At 38.0% G+C, this 18,216-nt stretch overlaps 1 protein-coding gene across 9 annotated transcripts in view; it reads left to right on the top strand.

Annotated features, from left to right (window-relative positions):
• CBLB (Cbl proto-oncogene B) overlaps positions 1–18,216 on the top strand; it is a 222,574-nt gene that overhangs the window by 146,306 nt on the left and 58,052 nt on the right. For all 9 annotated transcript variants that reach the window (XM_018062089.1, XM_018062245.1, XM_018062197.1 and 6 more), the window contains exon 10: positions 316–519. In XM_018062089.1, coding sequence (XP_017917578.1) covers positions 316–519 — 204 coding nt within the window. The remainder of the gene's footprint in view (positions 1–315; positions 520–18,216) is intronic.

Raw genomic sequence — 18,216 nt, 5'->3', positions numbered from 1 at the left:
ACTGTAAAGTTTTGATGCATTAAAATTGTAAATGAACATTCAGTAAAGCTAGGCTCTTTTTCTTTGGCAAATCAAAGGTTTTGTTAAAGAAATTTTTCTTTGAAAGTTTGAAATAATGAGCATTTATTTTATTGGCTCTGTGTTCTACTCCACCACCTTCAAGATTGACCTTCCCTCAACCTCACTGCCTATCTCAAAACGCTCTTTTTTCCCCCTAACTTCTTTTTTTATAGTTGTATAGTTTTTCTATAGTTGGCCCCTGTCTGTTTTATTTTTGAACAGAGACCAATCAGTATAATTTTTGTGTTTGTTCAGGAGTCAGACGGCCAGGGCTGCCCATTCTGTCGCTGCGAGATAAAAGGAACAGAGCCCATCATTGTGGACCCCTTTGATCCGAGGGATGAAGGATCCAGGTGCTGTAGCATCATCGACCCCTTTGGAATGCCGATGCTGGACTTGGACGATGATGATGACCGGGAAGAGTCCTTGATGATGAATCGGTTGGCAAATGTTCGAAAGGTAAACTAGGAAATACAGGGTTTTTTCATGTGTTGTGTGGACATGAAAAAGAAATGATGCTGTCACAAGTAGGGTAGGACTGAGTTTGCTTGGGTGTGAGAAAGAAAGATTCCGGAATCAAAAGAAAGGTGAAGATACAAGTAATGTTGAAAGGCTGATGGAATCATTGGGCGAGAAAGAGCTAAACGACTCTCAGTGCTCTTCCTGGTTTTAAACTCCAAAGTGAGAGATGGTGAGAGCCTTCGTATAGAATTAAACATCATCTGAGACTGGCAGTAACATATCCGAGGAGAAAATTGAAGAAAGGAAATTATTAAAATTAGAAGTGATGATATTACCTTTGTGAAGTTACCATAGTCTGGGGTTTGCTTATCAATATTGCTCTCTCAGGAAATTAACTTTGTCAGTTCACTGGGAATGGATGCTACTACCCAGTTTATGCAGACAAGCCCACAGGGACTAGTCAGTGAACCAGAATGCCAGTTGAGTAATTAACAAACGAAAAATGTAATGATCCAGAGAACTGGACTCTGAGCTATCAGGCTATTCTCTGTATAAAAAGATACATGAAATTCAGCTTACACTCAGAAGTGATTGAGTGATATTTGCTCTTAAAATTAGAGAAATGGTAACGAGCGGTATGAAAGGGTTGGCACAAACAGTATGAAGGTGGCCCCCTTCCTTCTGACTCAGGGCAGGCATGGCTAATCAGGCATGGTCCTCATCCCTGCTGGGTTCAGACTTGGCCTGAACAGCCTTGTAGAACCTCTGCTCTGATTTGTTAGGATATGGCAGGTGATATGCAGCCTGTTTGCCATCTGTGTAGGTAGAGTGATGGGAATGTGTGGTGGCGCCAGACCATGTCTGCCATATGCGTCTGGGTCTCTGAGTTAGGGAGACACCTCGTACAGGAAACGGATGAGGTGACTGGGGGGTTACTGCTTCTTTAGGGCTATGTCAATGTTTATTTCTTGGCCCTCCTGCATTTTGTGTTCCAGTGTTCCATGCTTACCAAGTCCTTGTCCTTAGGATTTATTTTTACTCTGTTTTTGATTGGAGGATAATTGCTTTGTAAAGTTGTATTGGTCACTGCTGTACAACAGTGTGAATCAAATTTAAGTAAACATATATCCTCCCCACTCTTGAGCCTCCTTCCCACCCCTCCCCCCATCTTGCCCCTCTAGGTCATCACAGAGCACTAGGCTGAGCACCCTGTTGCATAGCAGCTTTCCACTAGCTATCTGTTTTACACATGGTCACGTAGATATTTCAGTCCTTCTCTCAAATTTCTGCATATGGAGATAATATTACCACCACCAGAATGGCTACTCTCAAAGTTTGCTTTGGAATAAGATGATTTTTATTCTTCACCTCACTGTTTTTTCATTGAAATGTTATAATTTAAGAGAAACTACTCTTGATTCTGTCTTTTAATGCTGACAACTATATTGTTTTGAAGTTTGTGGTCCCTCTGGCCCAAGAGATGGAAGAAAGGAAGTAATTATTCCTCAGTTCCTCAGTAGCCCTACCTAAAGGATGAACAAGAAACAAAAAGCTCTAACTGAAACAGGGAATTGAGACTTAAATTTTAACATGAACTCTTAATCAGTATTTTCTACCAGTATTAATATGTATATGAATAAAACTTCTCACACCTTTCATTCTCTCAACTTGAAGAGGAAGATACCCTTCTCATTTTTCAGATAAGGAAATGAGGCTCAGCCTAGGCTTGTGATGTGCTGCATTAGAAATTTGTAGAGCCAGAATTCAGTTATGTCTGCTGGATAAAAATGCAGTGATAACCAACACTTCATATGTAGCTCTCTCACATGCAATATGATGAAATGGTTTCTACCAAGTCAGATTGTGGACTGTATCCTAAAATATTTGTCATATAGTATTACTTTAATGAAGTAAAATAAAGTAGTAGCATTTATGATTTCAGTGAGCTTACAGTGTTCTAGGTTCTTAAATCTTTGATCTCATTCGATCATGACACCAACCCAGTAGAGAAGCTACTGTTAATGTGCTGTTTTACAAAGGAGGCCATTGACGGAGGAGGTGCAATGACTTGCCTAAGAGCCAAGTAATACTTTAAGCAGAATTGGTGCTGTATTCCAGGTCTTGTATTCCTGATACTTAAACCTTCAGTTGTGCGCCATCATGCAATATACCTCTTTTGTCCTTTTTGGAACATGTCACACAAGTTGTACTTGATAGTGCATAGGTACCTGTCTTCTACAGGTCTTTTCAGTTTCATAATACAATGTACATCATGAATAACCAGAAATTAAAAATAATTTGAATTGTGATCTGTTGGCATTAACCTATAAAGTTACTTACGCCCTAATTGGTCACTGAAAACCTAACTAATTCATTTAGGCCCTCCTAATTAGATGTATAAGTAATTATTATGTTTGTTTCCAATATACTCATTGTATGTGGCAATGTAAATGTTTCTAATTAAGATTTAATAAATTTAAAAATTTTGTCCTTCAGTCACACTCAACATATTTGGAATGCTTAAGAGCCTCTTGTGTCTACCAGCTACAGTGTCGAACTGTACAGATGTAGAACATTTCTATATATATCAAAATATTTATTATAGATAGATATAATAGAAATACTTAATAACCAGTAGATAATTTTTTTACACAGCATTATTAGATCATTCCTCCAGGTTCTTATTAGAAGAAGCTAGGTCTTATTGCAAAAGACTTTTCCTTTTAATTTAGGAACCTAATGGTTTTAGCTTGGTCTGAATATTTGACTGATCTAGCACTAAAATCATTAATCTGTGGCCTGTGTTTGTTTTCCTGTGAGCTAATGATGATTTTACATTTTAAATGGTTATATATATAAATGATTTTTTAGTTACCTATGTAATTTCCTTGATTTTGCCTCTTGGTTTGCAAAGCCTAAAATATTTACTATCATCTGGCCCTTTAAGAAAAACATTTCCATCTCCAGATCTAGGACACTTTAAAGCATTTAAAGAATGCTTATTGAATGCATGGATAATAGGGGATGACAGAAAAGTATCTGAGACAAGTACAACAGCTGAAGTAGTTCTAGTGAACTAGATGGTAATGTTTTCTAGCTAGGAAAAAGGCATTTTCAATTTTCTTTACTAAATGGGCTTTCTACTTTCAGTGATTCATGTCAGAGGACGGGGAAAAGGGCCATAAAAGTAATTCTTTCAAGAACTTTGTACACCTTACTGGTTGGGAGGAAATGGTATTTACCCTACATGAGTTTGGGAAAGGTTGTGGTGTCAGCCTGATTTCCACTGAATTAAGTTGAAGCTGGAGCTTTGTTTCAGTGGTGGCACTGACAATTGAAGGGAATCACTGGTAAAATAAAATGAGCACAGAACAGTCAAAGGTGACTGGTGGTTTTCCCTGGTCTTTCACGCACTCTCAAACCATGCATGTTGTGTTCTCTGGCATGCTGGTGAACTTTCTGTTGAGGGAGCTGAGGAATTTTGACAATGATCTTCTCTTTCAATTGAATTCATTTCAGTCACTCAGTCGTGTCCGACTCTTTGCGACCCCATGAATAGCAGCACACCAGGCCTCCCTGTCCATCACCAACTCTCAGACTTCACTCAGATTCACGTCCGTTGAGTCAGTGATGCCATCCAGCCTCTCATCCTCGGTTGTCCCCTTCTCCTCCTGCCCCCAATCCCTCCCAGCATCAAAGTCTTTTCCAATGAGTCAACTCTTTGCATGAGGTGGCCAAAGTACTGGAGTTTCAGCTTCAGCATCAGTCCTTCCAGTGAACACTCAGGACTGATCTCCTTTAGATTGGAGTGGTTGGATCTTCTTGAAGTCCAAGGGACTCTGAAGAGTCTTCTCCAACACCACAGTTCAAAAGCATCAATTCTTCGGTGCTCAGCTTTCTTCACAGTCCAACTCTCACATCCATACATGACCACTAGAAAAACCATAGCCTTGATTAGACGGACCTTGTTGGCAAAGTTATGTCTCTGCTTTTGAATATGCCATCTAGGTTGGTCATAACTTTCCTTCCAAGGAGTTTACCCCAAAAAAGAGAAGACTGGTGCTGCTCTCAGACTTTATTGTCCCAGAACTCAGCAGTGTTGTTGAACAAATCTGTCACTCCAGTCAGCATCATTTCTTTACTTTCCAGGCACAATTAGATTGAAGAAACTTAAAGAACTTAAAATTATTTGTTTTTAAATTGAGTAATCATGTTTCAGTTATATGTATTTATGTGCACTGGCCTGTCTCTTGTCAGTTAAACAGATTGTGAATTTTATAATATTTCATAAATCACTGCCACTTTATTTTCAATAAAACCTGAATTTTACTGTAACTGCAAGCATCAGTTCTTTCTGAATAATTGGGAAAAACAGTGTTATGGTATTATGTTCCAATAGCACTTTATAGGTACTTTCATTTCAAGAGTTACACTAAATTGTTATGTTTTATTCAGAGGACTGTCTTCTGCTTTAGATTGTTCTTAAGGCCAGTGCCAATATGTTATTTATCTTTGTGTTTCTTAGTACCTAGACATATATTAAGTGAAATAATAAATGCTCGTGCATGTTCACATGGTCTGTGAGGGCAGTGGCCTGATTTTAAGCATCTTTTTCACTCCAGTCTGAAGACTTGGCTATATCTGTGCAAAATACCAAATTACAGATTTTATGCAGTTCTGTCTTCAGCTGAGGTTATAAACAAATACCACAGATCATTTTCACACAATAGCTCTCCTACTTGATTTTCTTCCACTCTGTTATCATTCTGTTGCCTCATTCTTTAAGTTACTCATTTTAAAAACATTTCATTCTCTCAACTCCATGAGTGACTGTCAGTCATTGTCCAGCATAAGGAATTAATTCTCTTTTATCTGCCATTTCAAATACTCTTCACCTTTCCCTTCTTTTACAACTATATTGTGAAATTGTTGCAGTCTGTCTGAAGCATATTACATTCTTCAAATTAGTAATGCTTCTATCAAAGCGTAGAGAGCCTAGCTGTGTGTATATTCCTGTTGTCATGGTGATATCTGCAGCTGGAATTTATAAGTAGCAGCATACTGAACATATAGAATGTATCTTTATTGTTTGTTTTATAAGTTTATTTAGTAATGCTAATCTTGCAGAAGCAAGAAGAACCTATAAATCTATGATATAGTGTGTTAGTTGCCTTTCTATTTTATGACTTTCACTAGAAGCTGTTTTAGGTTCTACTTGAAATTGTACCATTGCTTCAGTTCTCGAGCTGTCTGAATTTCTAGGATAATTGGATCTGAGTGAGCCCTTAGAGAAAGTCGTCCAGGGTGTGATTGGTAAGATCAAATCCTATCTGACTTTAGTCAGATCAAAGCTAAGAAAAGGTATCTGTTGCTAGGTCAGAATTTTGTTTCATTTTGCCAGAGGTGTAAAGAATCTCCACAGTTCCTTAGCAATTACTTTGACAAAACATACTATTCACAAAATACATAAATTACAAACAAATGAAGCTTTGGTACAAATAGATTGATAGACTGACCTAGTATATGAACTGAGATTAGTTTCCTTGGTCTTAAACATTATATTATCTTTAAACAATATTTAAAATTTTAGTGAGTGACCAGGTAAGAGGAAAATCAGGTGTGACCAGAGGTCAAAGGAATTATTATTCCTTTATCTTTTTTAATACATCCTCCTAATGCTCCCGTCTCTAATTAAAATACATATTGCTGATTGAAAACGTAATATATCATTTAATTCTTCCTTTTCCTAATGTGAAGAAAGGATCCATAGTACTCCTATTCTGAGCAAAGAGTTCATGTGTATAGATCACAGTGATTTTGCAGTGTTCTTAGGGTAGTATGACCTTTTTAATGTGACTTAGATTCCAACCACAGGGCTCAAGTCCATGCTGGACCTTAGTAAGGACAAAATTTACAATGAAAGTGAAATTCAAAAATAGCCAGACATTTGAAATGTAGACCATGGTTTTCAAGTATGAGTGAGTTCTACCTCCTGAAGGTATTCAGAAATACGTGGGGATACTTTCATTGTCACAATGACCGAGAGATCAAGGGAACCACTGACATTTAGTGGCTGGGGTCAGAGATGCAAGCATCCTCCAACCCATGGGACAGACTCATCTAAGAAAAATGACACTGATGCATGCTAGCGGTTCTTATCTCCTCCCATGCAGCACAGGCAAAGTCCTGAATGACAGTAAGCAGTCCACAGTCGCAGGTTATTGTTTGCCATGTAATTGCATTCTGTTTGCTCATTTTCTTAAAGCTCTCCATGCAAATGAGTAGCATTTTCTTTATTAATATGTGAATATCAAAGGAAAAAACTACCTTGTCCAAGTGTAATATGATATAGGGGACCTTGAAGACCCTGTCACACATTCCTCAGAAGTAGTTTGAATGTGTGAGGAGGCAAGCACTTGATCTTGGACTTAGTTTTGAGTTGGCCTCCTATGGTGTAGACTGTGAGCCCTGCAAGGCATGCTTTGCTCTTCTTTTCATTCTCAGAGACTTGCATAGTGCCTAGCACACAGTGTAGGCCTTTGGGAAAGTTTTGTTTTTCAATTTTTTCATTGAGTTATCAGCGGTGACCCTGTTAACTATACAGTCCTTAAGAGAGCTATGGTCCCTGGCATCCAGCACTCTGGGTTCATGTTCCAGTTCTGCTCCTTAGTATCTGTGTGCCATCCATTGGTTATTTAACTCCCTATGCCTCAGTGACCTTGCCTGTGAAGACGTTAGGGTTGAGATTCAATGAGTTAATTCATGTAAAGCCGTTAGAACAGTGCTGGTACATAGTAAACATTAAGTATCAGTTATTATTAACATTTTTCTTTATACAGTGTTATTCAAGACTCCTACCAGGGAAGGCAATGGCAACCCACTCCAGTACTCTTGCCTGGAAAATCCCATGGACAGAGGGGCCTGGTGGGCTGCAGTGCATGGGGTTGCTAGGCGTCAGACACGACTGAGCGACTTCATTGCACTTTTCACTTTCATGCATTGGAGAAGGATATGGCAACCCACTCCAGGGTTCTTGCCTGGAGAATCCCAGGGACAGGGGAGCCTGGTGGGCTGCCGTCTATCGGGTCACACAGAGTCGGACACAACTAAAGCGACTTAGCAAGACTCCTACAATTATTGCTGTACTTCTGAGAATTAAATATTAGTATTTTTGAGATGCCTATAGAAGTATTTTTTCTTTTAGATACTATCATGTGTCATTGTTTAGAAAGAAACAGACATTACAACGGGATTGGTTTGGCAAGAGGTCGGCTGTATTTCTTTATTAATGTATACATAATTATGATGTCATCGGCCACATTAAACTTACTGTACAACTACCTTGTTGTACTAACAGTCACTAAGTACAGTGACTTAGTGTACAGTTACTAAGTCATGTCTGACTCTGCAATACCATGGACAGCAGCACCCCCCCAGACTTCCCTGTTCTTCACTGTTTCCAAGAGTTTGCTCAAACACATGTCCATTGAATCAGTGATGCCATCCAACCACCTCATCCTCTGTCACCCCCTTTTCCTCCTCCTGTCAATCTTCCCCAGCATCAGGATCTTTCCCAATGAGTCAGTTCTTCGCACCAGGTGGCCAAAGTATTAGAGCTCCAGCATCAGTCCTTCCAATGAATATTCATGGTTGATTTCCTTCAGGATTGACTGGTTTGATTTCCTTGCAGTCGAAGGGACTCTCAAGAGTCTCTCCAGCACCACAATTTGAAAGCATCAATTCTTCGGTGCTCAAGACTTCATTATGGTCCAAGCTCTCCTATAGTACAACTACCTTGTAGGTTTAAAACTCAGAAAATGCAAAGTTGCCAGCATATCTGCTGAAATATTATCTTAAGGACTAAATAATTTAGATAAATTTACAACAGTCTTATTTTCTACAGAAGTATATTCAAATGATTAAGTACAGTGGATATATGTATAACTGATTCACTTTGCTATATAGCAGAAACTAACACAACATTGTGAATCAACTATACCTAATTAAATAAAATTAATTTTAAGAAACAATCCAGTACATATTCTCTCAAGTAGGATGAAGAACTTAAGTAACTAAATAGCAGTTGCTTATTGTTCAAAGCAACTGTAGCAACTGTAGTTTGCAAGCATTAGGGCTTTCACATAAGGGCATTTTTCAGTGGCTAGATAGAATTCCCTTAATTCCCAGGATGTTCTTGTTCCTTAGCCATTTTTATGGAAATATTTCTGAATTATATGTCACTCTTCCCTGACTTCTCAAAATTGGTTATGCAGCTGAATGAACCAAAGGGCATAAGAAGCCACTATAATCAACGTGACATACTTCTTAAAGCTTACATTTTGCTACAGGATTTAAGGGGAAGTTGCACACAGACAGTGGAACCATAGCTTTGAATTAATATCACATGTATATTGGGATCAGAATGCAAAACTCATATAAATGTTTAAAGTAAAATATCAAACTTCAAAGAAATTTTAGGTTTATGGAGGCTGGTCACAGGCTAGGAGATTATGTCCCTCTTCTAAAAGGCACTTCAGGGAGAAGCAGTATAACTCTAAGTAGTTAATAATGTTTAACATTTTAATGGAGAGGGCCCTTGGGGTTATTCCACTTGTGAGGCTGTTTGCACTTCTTTAAAGTAGACCCTATTGGCAGTTTTATTGACTATCTCCCTGTCAAACCTCAAAGAGATGTTAGCTCTTAATCGAGTCAATATTCCTCCATGTGTAACTTTCTAACCATTTTCCTCCTCTTCATTGCTCGTAATTTGTAATATCTAAAAAATTTACAGAAGCTATTAGTGGAATGTAAATAATAATAGTAATGTAAAATAGTAAACCTCAGTTTACACACAAATGTAATATCCATATTTTTAGTAAGTTAGCAAGGTGCTTATTTCTTGTTACTGTTCCTAGAGGAAGAAATGCAGAATTTTTCCTTTGAGATGACTTTTCTTTCTTTGATTGGTTTTTGTTTTTTTGGAAGACTTTTAGAGCAGTTTTAGGTTCACAGACAAATTGAGGGGGATGTACACAGATTTCTCATGTTCCCCCTGCCTCTCCACACATGGGTAGCCTCCCCCTATTATCAACACCCCGCTCCAGACTCATACATTTGTCATAACTGATGAACCTGCATTGGCACATCATTACTGTCTAAAGTCCATAGTTTACAGTAGGGTTACTTGTGGTGCTGTATATTCTATAAGTTTGCAGAAATGTATAGTGTCAAGTATAGTATCATGCAGAGTATTTTCACTGCCCTAAAAACCCTGTGTTCTGCCTATTCATCTACCCACCAACCCCTCCAGCAACCATTGCTCTTTTTACTGTCTTAATAGCTTTGCCTTTTCCAGAATGTTATTATGGTTGGACTAATACCATATGTAGCCTTCTCAGATTAGCTTCATTCACTTGAATGTGAGCTTGAACATGTAGTCGCTCAGTCGTGTTCCACTCTTTGCAACCCCATGGACTGTAGCCCGCCAGGCTCCTCCGTCCATGAGGATACTCCAGGCAAGGATACTGGAGTGGGTTGCCATTTCCTTCTCCAGGGGATCTTCCCAACCCAGGAACTGAACCTGGGTCTCCCGTTTTGCAGGCAGACTCTTTAACCTCTGTGCCACCAGGGAAGCTCTTTCACGTAGTAGTATGCATTTAAATTCCCACTATGTCCTTTCCTAGCTCAATGTGGCTCATTTCTTTTTGCACTAATAATATTCCATTATTTGGTTGTATTACAGTTTGTCTATTACCCATTCACCTACTGAAGGACATCTTGGTTGCTTACAAGTTTTGGCAATTATGAATAAAACAATTATAAACATCTATATGCACTTTTTTGTGTGAACATGGGTTTTTAACTCCTTTGGGTAAATATCAAGGAGCATGATTGCTACATTGTATGTTAAGAGTATGTTCAGTTTTGTAAGAAACCACCAAACTCTTCCAAAGAAGAATAAGATTTTTGTTTTTACCACCTCCTTATCAGCATTTGATGTTGTCAGTGGTTTGGATTTCATAGTGATATCTCATTGTTGTTCTAATTTACATTTCCCTGATAACATATGATGTGTAGCATCTTCTCATATAGTGATTTTTCCATCTGTATTATCTTTAGTGTGATATCTGATAAGGTCTTTGGCTCATTTGAAAAATCTGATTGTTAGTTTCTTATTGTTGAGTTTTAAGAGTTCTTTGTATATTTTAGATAACAGTCTTTTTTCAGACATATATTTTCCAAAGATTTTCTTCTAGTCTGTGGCATTTTTTATTTACTTGATAATTTCTTTCACAGTATAGAAAGTTTTCATTTTAATGATGTCATGGATGGCAACTTTGGTGTTGTATCTAAAAAGTGATCATCAAAGTCATCTCATCTTTTAATATGGGACTTCTACCATATTATCTTCTAGGAGTTGTATAATTTTGCATTTTACATTTAGGTTTGTGGCCTATTTTGAGTTAATTTTTGTGGAAGAATAAGGTCTATGTCTAGAATTTTTTGCATATGGCTGTCCTGTTCTTTAGCGCCAGTTGTTGAGAAGATTATCTTTACTACATTGTGTTACTTTTGCTCTAATGTCAGAGATCAGTTGACTGTATTTTGGAGGATCTATTTCTGTTCCATTAATGTATTTGTCTGTTCTTCTGCCAATATCACAGAATCTTGATTAGTGTAGCTTTTTGGTGGGTCTTGAAGTCAAGCAGTGTTGGCCTTCCAACTTTGTCCTCCTTTGCTCTATTGCCTAGGGTCTTTTGTCTCTATCTAAACTTCAGAATCAGTTTAACAATATGTAAAATATTACTTGCTGGGATTTTAATTGGGATTGCATTCAGTCTGTAGATCAACTTGGAAGCACTTTTCTTTTTCACTACAAATTCTTCCCTGAATTCCTACGTATTGAGATTTCTTGAAGTGCAACTGTGGATAAGCAGTCTAAGCATGAAATGACCATATTAGTACTCTTATACCATGTTCCTCATGTAAGCATTTGTTATCTAAAAAGGAACAATGGTGCGGTACTCCAAAATAGACAACACAATTCATTCAGATGTCTGTCCGAGCATTTTCAATATACCCTTTTAATATCTTAGCAATTCACCCAATTAACATCAAGACCATCCCATTATTTAAACATATTAGGCATTTGGTAATTACTTAAATATTAAATTAGACATTACAAATAACACATGGGTATGTGTGTGTATAAATATTTCTGTAATGGATATCTTCTGAATAATATACTGCATGGGCTGTTAAAATCTTGATTTGGTTATGTTTACAAATGACTATGAGTAAAGAATAACCAAAGGAATAGTTGGAATGAAAATAAAATGTTTTATTTTAATTCTATTTTATTAGAATATTTTACTTAGAATATTATATTTTCTTTGATAAGTTTTATCAGTGTCCTTCATTAATTTTCACATATTTAGAGAAATGTTGTCCTTTTAATCACCCTTATAATACTTGTATCTACCTTGTTCAGACATGAAAATTCATTAAGTAAAAATCTTCTTAGAAATGCTATACATTTGACTTTGATTATCGCTGAGATTGTCAGAACGCTCATCTTATTAGTGACTGGAGAGATTTTCTCTTATCCTGTTTTTAATAATAGCTTGGCAGGGTTTGAAGTTTCTTACCAGATGTTTTCCTATTTCCATAATAATGGATCTTATTAATAAGGCTTTTACAAAATCTCTCTTTAAAAGGTGTGGATAAAATGAAGAGTGACTAAAATACAATGAGTCCTCGATTATTTGTGGTAATTGCTGAGCATGCTGAGATGAGCTTTTGACTACTTTACTTCTCGGGCCTTTTCTCTCAGGATTTTCTGTTAAAATTGCAAATTTAGATTTCTCTGTTCTTTGTGATAGTTATTCGTCTCCTATTCTAAGTGCTAAAGAATTCTGTAAATTTTGTCAGAAAAATAAAGAAGAACATTTTATCATTTGATGAAGCAAAGGGTTTGGAGAAATTGGTGAGTATGTAGACACATAAAAGAATCAAATGTGGTCTTTAAATTTCTAGAGCCCTGGTTTCTAGGACTCCAGTTTGTTAAAGGCAGCTCATCAACAACCAGTATTAAAGAACTTAAGAGAAATTGTTAGTTAGACAAATAGGCTGGTGTGATGATAATATCCCAAAGAAAGAGGTAGCCTGGTGTGCTGCAGTCCATGGGGTCGCAAAGACTCAGACCCGATTGAGTGACTGAACTGAACTGATGATAATACAGGCAGGAATCAAGGCGCCCAGCTTTTGTATTTTAAAAGGATTGGAAATGGGACAGGGGGTGGAAAGAGCATATATTCTGAAGTTCTGAAAACAAGGGTTGTTTTAGTTCAGTCATTCAGCTGTGTCTGACTCTTGTAACCACATGGACTGCAGCACACCGAGCTTCCCTGTCCTTCACCATCTCTTGGAGCTTGCTCAGGCTCATGTCCGTTGAGTCGATGATGCCATCCAAACATTTTGTCCTCTGCTGTCCTCTTCTCCTCCTGCCTTCAACCTTTTACAGCATCAGGGTCTTTCTAATGAGTTGACTCTTTGTATCAGGTGGCCAAAGAATTGGAGCTTCAGCATCAGTCCTTCCAGTGAATATCCAGGACTGATTTCCTCTAGGATTGACTGGTTTGATCTCCTTGCAGTCCAAGGGACTCCAGAGTCTTCTCCCACACGACAGTTCAAAAGCATCAGTTCTTTGGTGCTCAGCCTTCTTTATGGTCCAGCTCTCACATCCATACACGACTACTGGAAAAACCATAGCTTTGACTATACAGACCTTTGTCGACAAAGTAATGTCTCTGCTTTTTAATATGCTATCTAGGTTTGTCATAGATTTTCTTCCAAGGAGCAAGCGTCTTTTAATTTCATGGCTGTAGTCACCATCTGCAATGATTTTAGAGCCCCCAAAAATAGTTTCTCACTGTTTCCTTGACTGGATGCCATGATCCTCCTTTTTGATTGTTGAGTTTGAAGCCAACTTTTTCACTCTCCTCTTTCACCTTCATCAGGAGGCCCTTTAGTTACTCTTTGCTTGCTGTCATAAGGATTTCCATCTTCATATCTGAGTTTATTGACTTTTCTCCCTGCAGTCTTGATTTAGCTTGTGTTTCATCCAGCCTGGCATTTCATGTGATATACTCTGCATGCTAAGTTAGATATAAGCAGGTGTACAGCCTTGGTGTACTCCTTTTGCAATTTGGAACCAGTCCATTGTTCCATGTCCGGTTCTGACTGTTGCTTCTTGACCTGCATACAGGTTTTTCGGGAGGCAGGGGAGATAGTCTGGGATTCCCATCTCTTGAAGAATTTTCCAGTTTGTTGTGATCCACACAGTCAAAGGCTTTGTCATAGTCAGTGAAGCTGAAGGAGATGTTTTTCTGGAATTCTCTTGTTTTTTTTTTTCTATGATCCAACAGATGTTGGCAATTTGATCTCTGGTTCCCCTGCTTTTTCTAAATCCAGCTTGAAAATCTGGAAGTTCTCAGTTCACGTACTATTGAAGCCTAGCTTGGAAATTTTTTATCTTTATTTTGCTAGTGTGTGAGATGAGTGCAATTTTGTGGTAGATTGAACATTCTTTGGCACTACCTTTCTTTGGGGTTGGAATGAAAACTGTCCTTTCTCCTGTGACCGCTGCCAAGTTTCCCAAATGTGCTAACATATTGAGTGCAGCACTTTAACACCATCATCTTTCAGGATTTGAAATAGCTCCAGAAAAATTTGAGAATAACTAAAATCAATATAAAGGGATGGAATCGTTCAAATCAGCTAACCTATAACTTGAAAGGATGATTACATCCTTCATAGTTCTTACAGTTGCCTCTATATAAATGATTTTCTTTATACTGTACAATAAATTCTATACAGTTAATTCTGTGTCCACATCCTACTTTCTACTTCCTACTTTCCTAGTTAATCTTTTCTAGCTTTCCATTTACTTGTTCTAACCTAATACTGTGAACAGAAAGAAATGGAGTAACTAAAAAGGATTTCATGTAAGGCTATGCAAAAAGGATAAGATCCTTTTAAGAAACCATTGATTAGTATGCCTTTTTATTATACTAATTAATTTTATTTATTCATTAGAAGCTTAAAACCATCAGTAGTAAAGTCTCTTCTTTAAAAATAAAATTTCTGCTATTAAAAAATTTAAAAGACAAAATAAGAAAAAAATTTTTCACTACTGTTAAAACAGATTAGAGGTTCACTATCCTAATATATACAGAGCTCTTTCAAATCACTGAGGGGTAAATAAAAGAATATGATAGATATTAGGCGAAGAATATAGTGTGAGCGGGCTTGTGAAGCATTGTATAAGACTTCTTTTCTTTTTAGACTTTCAAAGAGGAAGGGAAAAATATAATTGATTGACCTTTAATGTGACCATCTACTAAAAATGTTCACAAATATTCATAGTTAGCATTTGAATTTTCCCAGCAATAAAAGTTAATACAAAGTTTCCCTATTCTAGTTTCAGAATTGTTCACAGAGACAACAGAAAGGCTTCAGCAAAGAAAAAGGCATTATTATTTAAAGGGCACTATTAGACTCTACTCTTACATGGGAATTTTGATGTGATTTAGGAGAACTCTGGAAAATGAATAAGTTATGGTAAATTTAGACCACATAATCAATAAAGGTAAAAAAAAATTCCTCACTACTGATATACACTCCATTAAATACTTATGACTAAACCAACTTACAGATACTATAATGCTTCAAAATACAGTAGTCTTTCAGGAGGACAGTAGAAAATCACTTTGAGAGTGTAGTATGAACTATTCTTAAGATTTGCTTCAGATTACATTCACAGAATTGTGGAGAGGGTGCTTGTCTGGAGGAGTGTAGATGTTCAGGATTACTGCTGCACCATACACCTTGGTTTGGATGTCTCTCTGAGTATTTTCAGTATAGTCTTTCAGTATCTTAACAATTCACCCAGTTCAAAACAAGTGCATCCCATTACTTAAAAATACTAGGAATTTCAGTTCAGTTCAGTTGCACAGTCGTGTTCAACTCTTTACAACCCCGTGAACCGTAGCACCCCAGGCCTCCATGGCCATCACCAACTCCCGGAGTCCACCCAAACCCATGTCCGTCGAGTCCGTGATGCCATCCAGCCATCTCATCCTCTGTCGTCCCCTTCTCCTCCTGCCCTCAGTCTTTCCCAGCATCAGGGTCTTTTGAAATGAATCAGCTCTTCGCATCAGGTGGCCAAAGTATTGGAGTTTCAGCTTCAACATCAGTCCTTCCAATGAACACCCAGGACTGATCTCCTTTAGAATGGATTGGTTGGCTCTCCTTGCAGTCCAAGGAACTCTCAAGAGTCTTCTCCAACACCACAGTTCAAAAGCATCAATTCTTCGGCGCTCAGCTTTCTCTATAGTCCAACTCTCACATCCATACATGAGCCCTGGAAAAACCATATCCTTGACTAGAGGGACCTTTGTTGACAAAGTAATGTCTCTGCTTGTTAATATGCTATCTAGGTTGGTCATAACTTTCCTTCCAAGGAGTAAGCGTCTTTTAATTTCATGGCTGCAATCACCATCTGCAGTGATTTTGGAGCCCAGAAAAATAAAATCAGCCACTGTTTCCATTGTTGCCTCATCTATTTGCCATGAAGTGATGGGACCGGATGCCATGATCTTTGTTTGCTGAATGTTGAGCTTTAAGCCAACTTTTTCACTCTCTTCTTTCACTTTCATCAAGAGGCTTTTTAGTTCTTCTTCACTTTCTGCCATAAAGGTGGTGTCATCTGCATATCTGAGGTTATTGATATTTCTCCCGGCAATCTTGATTCCACCTTATGCTTCCTCCAGCCCAGCGTTTCTCATGATGTACTCTGCATAGAAGTTAAATAAGCAGGGTGACAATATGCAGGCTTGACATACGTCTTTTGCTATTTGGAACCAGTCTGTTGTTCCATGTCCAGTTCTAACTCCTGCTTCCTGACCTGCATACAGATTTCTCAAGAGGCAGGTCAGGTGGTCTGGTATTCCCATCTCTTTCAGAATTTTCAACAGTTTATTGTGATCCACACAGTCAAAGGCTTTGGCATAGTCAATAAAGCAGAAATAGATATTTTTCTGGAACTCTCTTGCTTTTTCCATGATCCAGCGGATGTTGGCAATTTGATCTCTGGTTCCTCTGCCTTTTCTAAAACCAGCTTGAACATCAGGAAGTTCATGGTTCACTTATTGCTGAAGGCTGGCTTAGAGAATTTTGAGCATTGCTTTACTAGTGTGTGAGATGAGTTTAACTGTGCAGTAGTTTGAGCATTCTTTGGCATTGCCTTTCTTTGGGATTGGAATGAAAACTGACCTTTTCCAGTCCTGTGGCCACTGCTGAGTTTTCCACATTTGCTGGCATATTGAGTGCAGCACTTTTACAGCATCATCTTTGATTTGAAACAGCTCAACTGGAATTCCATCACCTCCATTAGCTTTGTTCATAGTGATGATTCCTAAAGCCCTCTTGACTTCACATTCCAGAATGTCTGTCTCTAGGTGAGTCTGAGTGACCACACCATCATGATTATCTGGGTCATGAAGATCTTTTTTGTATAGTTCTTCTGTGTATTCTTGCCACTGCTTCTTAATATCTTCTGCTTCTGTTAAGTCCATACCATTTCTGTCCTTCATTGAGCCTGTCTTTGCATGAAATGTTCCCTTGTTATCTCTGATTTTCTTGAAGAGATCTCTAGTCTTTCCCATTCTATTGTTTTCTTCCATTTCTTTGCATTGATCACTGAAGAAGGCTTTCTTATCTCTCCTTGCTGTTCTTTGGAACTCTACATTGAATGGCTATATCTTCCCTTTTCTCCTTGGCTTTTCGCTTCTCTTCTTTTCCAGATATTTGTAAGACCTCCTCAGACAGCCATTTTGCATTTTTGCATTTCTTTTTCTTGGGGATTTGGTATGGCTTAAATGTTAAATTAGTAATTAAAGCAGAAGTCAAGTTCTGATGGTGACAGTGGGCCGTTGACTCTCAGAATTCTCCTTCCTGTTCCAGGTAATTAAGGAAGCAGGCAGATAGTTGTGGAAGAAGAATGCGTGGTGGAGCATAGATAGTCTTTGCAGTGAATGCACCTTGCTGTTGTTCAGTTGCTAAGTCATGTCCGACTCTTTGTGATCCCATGGACTGCAGCACACCAGGCTTCCCTGTCCTCTACTATCTCCTGGAGTTTGCTCGGTCTCCATGATGTCCATTGAGTTGACGATGCCATTCAGCCATCTCATATTCTGTCACCCCCTTCTCCTGTGAATGGACCTGGCACTGAAAAATTTCTCTCCAAGTAACTGATACAGTGACATGCTCTGTATTCTGTGTGTGTGTTTGTATATATGTAAAACTTACATAAGATAACTTTGTTTCTTGAATCTTGTTTTGTAAAGAATAATAACCAGATCAGTTTCGCTAGTTCTCAAATAATGTAATTTATCCTTAATGGGAATTGGGTAGAATTAGATTTCTGGCGACCTCTCCTGATCTGAGTTGCTTTATACTGTGATTCTTATAGTTTGACATCGGGATTTTTTTCTGTTGTGTGATCATTTTTGATTGGTTTTACTCTGTCAGGTTCAAATTCATGACCATCTGAGGCTCCATGGCCTTTGGGGTAAAGCTGTTGTTTTACTAGTAAGAGTGACTAGCTGCATTAAAATCAGGTTATGACTCTAG

Source organism: Capra hircus, chromosome 1 (assembly GCF_001704415.2).
Source record: "Capra hircus breed San Clemente chromosome 1, ASM170441v1, whole genome shotgun sequence".
NCBI classification, from domain to species: Eukaryota; Metazoa; Chordata; class Mammalia; order Artiodactyla; family Bovidae; genus Capra; species Capra hircus.
This window is presented reverse-complemented; position numbering and strand designations above follow the sequence as displayed.